This window comes from Spea bombifrons, chromosome 6 (assembly GCF_027358695.1).
Source record: "Spea bombifrons isolate aSpeBom1 chromosome 6, aSpeBom1.2.pri, whole genome shotgun sequence".
Taxonomy (NCBI): domain Eukaryota; kingdom Metazoa; phylum Chordata; class Amphibia; order Anura; family Pelobatidae; genus Spea; species Spea bombifrons.
Window position 1 is genome coordinate 33,800,766 of NC_071092.1, and position 10,332 is coordinate 33,811,097.

At 35.3% G+C, this 10,332-nt stretch overlaps 1 protein-coding gene across 1 annotated transcript; it reads right to left on the reverse strand.

Moving 5' to 3' along the window:
* Positions 1-2,945: 2,945 nt before the first annotated feature.
* Positions 2,946-9,055, reverse strand: BARHL2 (BarH like homeobox 2). The gene is made up of 3 exons (XM_053469989.1): positions 8,093-9,055; positions 6,405-6,630; positions 2,946-3,946 (listed from the first exon to the last, which is right to left on the reverse strand). Exons 1-3 carry the CDS (start codon positions 8,631-8,633, stop codon positions 3,634-3,636), a joined length of 1,080 nt encoding a protein of 359 aa, XP_053325964.1. The 5' UTR covers positions 8,634-9,055; the 3' UTR covers positions 2,946-3,633.
* Positions 9,056-10,332: the final 1,277 nt, after the last annotated feature.

Here is a 10,332-nt window from a genome sequence, read left to right on the forward strand (position 1 = left end):
AAGCATTGGATAATATAAACAATTTAAATTTAGATGAATTTCCACAAATCAGTATAAAATATAGGATAACAGATTGTCCCCTCCAGAGATTTTATGCTGGTAACAGGTACAGGCAAATATAACCTTTATCAGGGAGCTGTCTACGGTACTTTACACATAATGCTTAGGGAAGAAGCTATGACTTATTAATTGCATACATTTTTAATCTGCTAAAAAATTGCACACTTTATGTGACAGCCAATGTTCACTTCTTATTTTGGATGGAGTTCAATATTTTCATGAATGTTCCTAATACAGTGGGTAGATGTTCTTTTTGTTGGAAGTTTAGAGGACACAGGAGTGGATTTAAACCAAAATTATCACCCTGAGATAGCCAGGAAGGAAAGGACTAAATGCTGGAGATAGGTGAAGGATGCACATACCCCATTACTTTATGGCAGTTTGGAGTCACTTTACTTTCTAGATATAATGTTTCCCATTTTTGTTGATAGATGATAGTAGTCATTTCGATGTGTTTAGAAAAGCATTGTTTCACCTGTAAAGGGATTTGTCTTTGGTCTAGTAAACCTCACCTCTCACAAAACAATAGCTTTGGTTAGAGATAGGAGTCTTCCAAGTGATAAGAGAATTGGTTTTGCAATGCACTGTTTTATTGATCGACTTTTGTTGTAATTGCTGTTTCCTTGTTACTTTTAATTGTGCTACAGAACACATTCCATAAATTTCAAAATATTTAAAATAAAAGATTAACCAGCTGTCTGCTTTGACTACACCTCACGATCTTGATATTATAAGTAGTTTTTCACAAAATAAAGAATAGAGATCAAATCTTAAATCGTAAAGAAATCGCTGATGGTATTTTTTTTAAATACTGGAAAAAGAAAAATCTCACTAGTTTAAAAAAAAATAGTGAAATTTGCACGCAGCCCTGGCTCGGATTCACTTTATGTAGGCTGTTCGTTGTTTGCTTCAGCACTGGCAAAGCTCGTATTTGCTTGAGGCAATAAATCAAAGAAACTGTGATCTCTTAGAAATTCCATAATAAGCTTGTTAGTCGAGCAAAGATTTACATCTAAAAAAAATGATTTTTTTTTCTGTAAAGTTATAATTTTTCTGGTGAAAAAAGTAGATGTTTTTACAAACAGCATTCAGGAGCAAAATACTTAATGTATATATCTAGCTATATATCTATATAGATATAGATAGATAGATAGATAGATAGATAGATAGATAGATAGATAGATAGATAGATAGATAGATAGATAGATAGACAGATAGATATATAGATATGTACAAGCATACATATATATAAATATATTATATATATATACATATATACCGTATATATTTATAGATAGATAGATTACTATTTTTGTGTTTTTTAGTTTTGTCGTTAACTTTATTATTTACCTTTTATAGTTGTTATTTTTATTACCAAAAATATATAGTTTCTATGTGTACATATGTGCTATATATAACCACTATAGTTTATTCACAGTTATCCTACTCTGTTGCTCTTTGAGTTGATTTTGTGTATATTTTGATTTTTAATTCCATTTTCTGTGAATAGTTTTAAAAAAATGAAGATACGCATATGGTTAATATCTTGTTTTTTCTTAAGGAGTTAACAATCTTTATTCATTTAAGGGTGTCAATTATAAAGAAGCACGATGCATGATCTTATGTTTGGAGTGATGTCTGTAAGAAAAATGAAGTCTGTGGCTGGGAAAGTGGTCTTGCTAAGGAGAATTGGCTGGTTGTGAGGTCCACAGGATAATTACCATGGCTTCAAGGGCACAAAACGAGGGAGGCGGTATAAGCTTTTTCTCTCCTATTGTTGGATAGCTGCTGAGGTCAATATGGTTTTAACGCAAATTTATTAGCAGAGAAATCAGCAAACCATCCTCTAATTAGCACAGCCCAAATAAATGGAAAGAAGAAGAACAAAAAAATAGATCAGAATAAAGGTCCACATTCTACAACCCTTGGAGCATTTCACAACACATGAATCTTTTATATGTAATTGCTGTATATCTTTCTAATTTTATGGAAGAAAATATTGTGTTTCACCTTAAAGGGTCCCAGGTTACAAGAACCAACGCTGATAAATTGTGGCCAATGGAGCAAGACAACAGGACTGTAAATGACAACTTGTAACTGCAGATTCTACCTTCAGTTATTTTGTGATTTTATATATTTTAAATATTTTTATATTTTCATAACATGAAAAAATGTTTGTTTTTTTTTGTTTTTTTTTACAAGAGTAAAATAAATAATTTGCTCGTTTTAGTAAAATATAATCTGGCAGCGTTGCGAATGTAATTAATGAAAAAAATATTTGCATGATTTATGAATAACTAATAATATCAATAATAAACAATCACTGAATATGCCCATGTGCATTTTTAGAAATTATGTGAAGTCTAAATTTCTTATAAATTTTAAGTATCCTTTTCACATATTATTTGCCATACATCCCTTCCCATTATAATTTGTTATGTGTGAGCTGTATAAGCACTGTATATGTGCCTGTGTTTACATACATCCTCTCTTGTTTAAATTAGACTATGTAATAGTTCACCCAGAGTCCCCTCTCGCTTACTGTCTGTTCTTGGGCTCCTCTCCTTCCTTGGAACAGCTGCCAAGCCGGGATGCCCGTTCTCAGTTCCCAGGCAGGCCACCCAACCTTACAAATCACTCATTTTCCTCATTAACGTGTTTAAAATTCATATTAAAATAAAAAAAACGAGGACACGCTGCAGCCGGCGGCTACATCTAATAATTAAATCAATTATTCTTGTAAACAAAAAAATAATAATTTTAGAGAAAAAAAAAATCCAAACTAGATTCCGCAAAACTACAAACACACACACATGTACACTGACACACTATAAGCACAGATGATAGATAGCGTATGTTTCACACACATTTTAAATGAGATCGCATTGTTTTACTGTACAGATTATTTTATTAAAATCATTTTTAACGTCAGCTGTTGTTAAAAAAAGATATATTTTATTTTTTTTTTAAATTCAATCACCTCAAAAAAAAACCTATATCCTTCATCTAAGCATTTTTGTAACGGGCTCCAAATGAAAAGGAATTAACGGATAGCAGTGATCTTTTTTGTTTGTTTGTTTTTAAGACAACATATAATAAATATGATATATTACAGTCTTATTTTTCTAAATGTACATTTTTTTTTATATTCGGAGCATGCCACTTTGGGAATGAACACGCACACATGAAATGAGTGCAAAGTCCCTGCTATCCTTCAGTACATTCCCTAGGTCTCCTTCTGGATCTGTGGAGCTGATCCTTCCAGGCGTCTTCTTACTTCTTTTATTAACCCTCATCGCATAGAGTGCTCTCCTTTAGTTAAATATTTCTTCGCCAAATCTCATCTCTTCCTTCATCTTTTTTGCAACATTGTTGTCTTTCTTGAGTTGCCAGCTTTAGTGTCCCTGCTCTAAATAAGTAGAGTTCATAATGTATTTGTAGCGATGTCCATATATGGGCTCCATTGTCCCTGTTTTGGATGTCATCTCTTTATCCAGATTTGTCTGTAATTGTGGATCTGCTGTGAGGGTCTGTATAGAATGTGCTTGTGCTGTGAAGAAGGTGTTGTTAGCTTCACCGTGTGTGAGGAGTACCTGGGATTGGGTTACCCAGGGGGTTTAAAGCTGGCTGCCCCCCAGGACCCAGGCCGTGAATTAGCACCCTGGGGACTAGTGGTCTCTGTAGCTGTGGATGAGGGGCTGGAGGAGTCCTATACATGCTGCTGTACATAGCTGCCGCAGCGGCCGCAGCGGTCGTACTGTCCATACTGCTCAGAAGGCTGGGGTGGTAAAAATATGGGGAGGGGAACATTCTCTGGAGAGCTGAATAATTTCCAGCTTCGGCCAGCAACTCCAGACCGACCGCAGTTTGACGCTTCCACTTTGTCCTAAAGCAAAACAAATAAATAAAAAAAATGGTTATTTGGAGCTACCCACACAGAGACCAAAATACCAGAATATCCCCTCAAAAAGAACAGACTGTTACAGATAATACCTGCATATTATGTTATTCTGTTTCAGAGGTCGGTCTAGATACGCTTTTGTTATCAAGTAGAATTCTATTGACCGTGATGCGCTTTTATGGAGAGTTAGTTCCTAAATCGCACCAGATGATCTGGATTTTCTTAAAGCAAGTCGATTCTAGACCTTGATCTCAACCCCAGTCGGATGATACCTTCTTAAATTGCTTATTCGTTTTCTAGTTTCCTTTCTACTGTTTGCTAGATATTATGAGGCATGCATTCAGACACTAGAATAACGCATATATTCGTTAATGTTCCGTGCATTAATAAATAAATAAGTCCTTCTCATTTTTTGTTTTGCTTTACTATATCAATTGAAATGTGATTTAAATTCCTTTGCTGTCCTATAAAAATTATGTGACTACGATATTCTCCTCTAACAATCCGATAATATGCTTTAAATATCCAAAATATAATATACAATATATAATTAAAGAGGAAATAAACTTGTCTGTAGAGATCAAAATGGTACTAGCAGTTTAATGTCAAGGGTCTCATTTTACTGTGATTTGACAATTCCTAAAAACTAATTTCTGAGAAAAAATGTCACGCTTTTTTTTAATTATTCTGCCAAATTTTAGTGTCAGTGAAAGCCTGCGAGCTGGTGGAAACAAAAAAAACCCGATGCAGAATTAATAAACAGGCCCATATAATACTGTTTAGATTGCATACAAATGACACTAATCTTTTCCGACAGAATTAGGGTGGCTGAAACCGTATGTAATGAGACAGAAAATTATGGAAAATAGAACTGTACTTAATTTCTCAGTACAAGGGGAAAAAAATCGGTTTGGTCATCCAACCAAAACTGATTAATTCTAGCTGTTGGGTAGTATTTCCAAAATATCAAATGTCCATTTGATTGGTTATAATTTTGTAGTGTAAATGTAATTATTAAATGGCAGAAAATGGAAGATTTAGAATTTCTGAAAAACAGAGTTATAGAAAAAAAATCTCTATTGCAATACTGCATAATTAAATTGCAATGGGATTTCTTCCCAGTGTGCTCCTAAGACACAGGAAGAGTAATATGTCCCTAGTTTTGTAATCAAAATTTAGGTCATTATTTATTCATGTGTATACTAGTTGGCTTTTTTCTTTCTTTGAAGATATTAATTAGCTGCGTTTATCTCGTTATGTACAGTTTGTGGGTTTGCTTGTGTGCATATGAAACACCCAAGAAAATACCATGGGAAAGATAAATCGAATTTGGGCCCCTTTTTCTGGATTGAGTATAAATATTACTGACAGCTCATTCTGCAGTTTTGTGTTTGGGTCTGGATTACTAATCAGTTTTGTGTGTGTTTAACGGATTGTTCAATGCGATGGAATTGGTACTTCCTAAATCAAAGCTTATTTTTTCTTGTAATTTCTTACATATATATTATTTGGAGAGAAAAAAAAAGAGATTCAATGCTGATGGATTGCAGCCCTGCGTGGTACTCAAAGGGTTAACCATAAAAATGGTAATAAGTCCAAATACACTTAACCCTGTGCAGATATTTGTATATCATCAACAACTTGATAATTAAGAACTCCACTTGTTGTAGACTTCCCCTCCTATCATTCTCAGCTATACTGTGCCTGAGCATGATGGGACAGGTATTTAAATATCTTTCAATCTCAATTATTTTTGTCTTCTTTTCTATTCATTTTAATTATATTCTACATATTCTACATATTTGTCTAGATTTCTTTCCACATTTGCCAGCCATTTTTACCTGTCTAATTGTATATGGCTTGATTGGCATAGTCTTTCTTTTTGTGATTGCGTTAATAGGTCTGTCAATGTCGTTCATTGCATGGAAGGTGTTTGTCTGGGCAGGTTAAGTTTGTCCCACTGTTTTTCTTTATCTGTCTCGTTTTCTTGTGTCTGTGTCAAACTCTCCATATGTTGTTTTGCGTGTCCGTCTCTCTGCCAGTTTGTGTGTGTTTATTACGTCAGCCTGTCTGCGGATGTGTCCATTTTACGGTCGCATCTTCGGTTTGTGTGCATGTCTCAGCACGTAACTTATTTCTCCTGCCTTCCCTTTTTATGTCAGTGCTATGCGTCTGTCTCGGCATCAACCTTCAGTCTTTGGCTGTCTCTGGCAGTACCGTTTTTGTGTTTGTCTCTGAGCAGCACACTCTTATTATAATGTGAGGTTCCGTGTTGTCAGTCATTCTCTTCTCGTTCATTGTCTGTATCTTTCGCCCAGTGCTTGTCTCTTTATCTCTACCTAACTGTATCATCCATCCTCTATCTCACTGTCGGTTACTCCCTATTGCCAGTTACCCCCTGTGCCATTCTCTGTGGCATCTTGGCCTCTAATATTGCCATTACCTCCTGTTCTGGTACCAGGTCTTGACCTGAGTATCCGTGAGATTCAGAGCTGCTGCCAGATCCATGCGATCCTGAACACTCAGGTACTTCTGTCTCTCAAAACTCCTCTCCAACTGGTTTAGCTGATGGTCAGAGAAAGCTGTCCTCGCCTTCCTGGGCTTCTTGGCTCTCACCGGAGGACTGTCCCGGCTGCTAGTAATCTCCCGATCACCTTCTTCCTTAGTCCCTGAGGAACCAAGAACATAAAAAAGAACAGCACCCATTAGACTGTATGTCAACGAGTTCCGGAGTTCTTATAATAAAGTTACAATGCATTATTTGTTTCATAAAACCACAGTAAGCACAGTTCATTTAAACAACAAGGAGTGAATAGATTAGACAGACAATCCACGCATTTATTAATTAATAAGAAAGTGAATATATATTTGTAAAAAATAATATTTAGTATTTATGAAATTATTTCCTGTTCACACTACACTTGTTACCTTTTGGTTAAAGGAGAGAAATTTCCTCAAATTACTAGTTTTGTGGAGTAGATAGTAAAGTGAAAAACATATTCCAGATTATAGTTGTTCATATATATATATATATATATATATATATATATATATATATATATATATATTCTTTTGCTGAAATGAGCAGAAATCGATATGTCAAAAGCATTTCTGTTTGTACCAGTTTTTTCCAGCAATCCTTTATCTTCCCTGCAGGAAGAACAATAATCTCTTTAATTGACCCACTGGGGAGGACACACACAAAAAAAATTGCCAGGCCAGACTGTGCATCTGTTTTTGATCACTTATGTGAAAAAACTACAATACCAAAATTAAACACAATATTCGATTGATTAATAATAATCTGAGAATGATGAAGCTGTATATTAGCATACATGAAAGTTTATGACCTCTGGACAATGGCAATAATAAAAAAAAAAACAGAGTCAATTAATTAACACAGCTGATTGGAGTCATCTGTCATATATTAACAAGGGATTGTGTGTAAATTAAAACATTACTGCATTCAGAAACTAAATTGTTAGATCTGCGGCAAAAGCCACTGTCTTTAATTAAATTATATTTGTTTTAAGAATTATTTGTCGGGTTAATTTAGGGTATTTATTTATCTCATCAAATATAATCGAGAGGGAGGTATATTTAATATTAATTAGAGATATATATTCAAAATTATGGTAAGATTTATTTTTCCCAAAAATTAATAATTATTATCCCTCATTGAAAATCTGCGATTTTGCAAGTCTAATTTGAGATTAATTTTCATCTACAATTGTACATATAAAATATATCCAAATATATATATTTAGGATATATATAAAATATAAATAATATTTATAAATTATTTATATATATATATATATATATATACAAACATATTTAATAATATTGAATTAACATAAATGCAATCAGTGCCGCCTAATATTTCTGGGTGAATTATATTGAAAAAAATTAAATTATTTAATTTTTGATAGGAAGGAGATAATAAATTATTGGTAACATATTAGAAAATAAATAGAGGAACATTATAAATAACAAGTCAAAGAGAAAGTTATTCACAGGCGGCTTGACAAATCGCGGATTTATTTTACTATAATAATGTGATACAAAAGATACCTCCGGGAGAAGTCGTTTCCCCACCAAATGCCACAGGTCTAATCCAGAAACACTTACCGTGTCCTTTGCTGTCTGTATGAAGGTCTTCTCTAATTTTTTCCGCCTTCCCTTTACCATCTTGGATCTCCTGCTCCAGTTTTGGCCGGAAACTTTCTGACGACCCATTGCCCTCCTGTTTAGGCGTGTGATGAGGTGAGGGCACACTGGTGCTGTATGGGGCACAGGCAGCCAAAGGTTTACTGTCTCCCAAAATGTCTTTAATTAGGAAAGAAGAGGTGGAAGTCCTGGGAGCAGAGCCCAGCTGTGCCGACTGCTGTGGTGGGGACTGCTGCTGGCTGTGGTGTAGGTGATGGAGCTGCTGATGATGGGCGCTGTCCACCAGCCGGTGCTGATCTGTTGGGTCCATAGTAACTGAGATAGGAGATGAAGGAGAACTTCCCACAGTGTCTATTTCCGAGCTTGGTGAGAGCGGGCCCTGGCTCCTAAAATCCGCCGCCCTCCCATCTCTAAAGTCTCCATTCAACATACCAGGGCTGCAGGAACCAGCGTTGGACAATATTGTGTCTATCCCAAAACTGGATCCTTCCATGCTGTTCATAACTTAAACCAAAGTCTTCATAACAATCCTAGGTGGTGCAATCTTCCTTTTCCTCCCAGGACAAGTGTTTACAAAAAATAGCAATAATCAGAAAAAGCAAACCAAATCAAGTTTGTAAAAATACACTTTAAGTATAAAATATATATATATAAAAAAAACAGAATTATTTAAGGCTGGTAATGAAATACATGACACCAAGTGTTGATTTGAAATTAAATTACTGCTCAACCTCGCGTCAGATGCAGACACAATCACACGTACTGCTGGTTGTGGTACATATGTATGTCTAATTTAATGTGGCAGAGCCGGATCCCCCAATGATATATTTCATCTTAATGGCCCTGGTGAAGCTGGGATGAGGGCAGGAGGCTTTCAGGTGGCTCTGTTCTAGTTGCTGAACTTTCTTCGAAAGTTGAGGTTGCTCACAGACGTTGCTTCGCTGAATCCCAGCTCCAGCCTCCCTATCCCTTGTAATCCTTCTCCACTTCAGCTCCAGTGACTCCCTCCCGTGACGTCATAACCCAGGCTGTAGCGTCAGCCCCTCCTTCCTCTACCCGCCCCTGGTTACTCTAACCTTTTTTGCATAATGGCCCATATTCTATGGTCATTGGTCGACTGGGCGGGAGAGATCTGACGTCTTGTCCATGAAGCCAATGGGAAACGACCTAGCCTATCTACACAGTTTATTCAGGCTATGGGGCTAAAGCTGCTCTTTTTAGCATCTATCTCCTGGGTCTGATCTCTAATCTGAAATAAATTAATTTAAATACAGTGAAAGGAAAACATCACCACCAACAACAATAACAAATGCCTACCTAAATAATAAAATAATAATAATTCAAAATAGAAAGGCGGTGAAAAAAGGAAGAGGAATGGGATATTTATGTTGAAAATAAGAACTCCTAGCTTTAAGGGTAATGGTTGCAGTGTAGATGTGTATATTTTGATAAAGGTAGGTAGGTAGGTAGCTTTGCCCACCAACGCCATGCGCCCGCAATGTTACCTGCAAAGAAGTGCAAGGTGTCTGTAGAATGGGAGCTAAACTTCAGCAGCATCTTCTTTCTGAGTAAGTGACTCCTTGTTTGTTTCCTTATACCATTTAAAAACGAATCCCTAAAACACAAACCTGTAACTTTTATATAATTTTTACAAAGCAACGTATAATATATTCAATTAAACTTAAAAATGACACCTGTTATAAAAAAAAAAATTTAAATGCATTAAAGTTAAGATAAAAAATGTAGCATAATTATAATGTAACATTAGATTTTTTAAAACATAAAATTATTTAGAAATAAAATAGAATATATTTTTACGCAGTTCATTTAAGTTAATCCACGCTATTATTATTAATTATTACACTTTCAAAGTAAATATTCGTCCTAATATTTGTAGTGCATGAAGATATGCCATATCTGCGTTTCTTCACATATACATGAATTACATCACTCCATACAAATGCTTCCCTATGTACATATGTCCGAATGATACGTTCGCACGGGAAATTAGCCGATCATTTAGCAGTCTCGGAGCAGTAACATGGAGATATATATTGTAGATCCTTTGGGACTGTGAATGTATTCTGCTGATTCCCTTCTTGCATCAAGTTGTGTTAATTTCTCCAGGACAGCTCCAACCTGTCTCTTGTTGAATGTCAGAGAACTGGAAAGTGTGTATGACAAGACTGCATTACTACTGA

What these genes read in the sequence shown, in the direction of transcription:
- BARHL2 (XM_053469989.1), bottom strand. Translation starts at nt 8,633, where the DNA reads ATGAACAGCATGGAAGGATCCAGTTTTGGGATAGACACAATATTGTCC. An exon ending in TACAGACAGCAAAGGACACG is followed by an intron (nt 6,631 to 8,092) that starts GTAAGTGTTTCT and finishes TTGGTTCCTCAG; the next exon opens with GGACTAAGGAAGAAGGTGAT. An exon ending in ACCTGGTACCAGAACAGGAG is followed by an intron (nt 3,947 to 6,404) that starts GTAATGGCAATA and finishes GTTTTGCTTTAG; the next exon opens with GACAAAGTGGAAGCGTCAAA.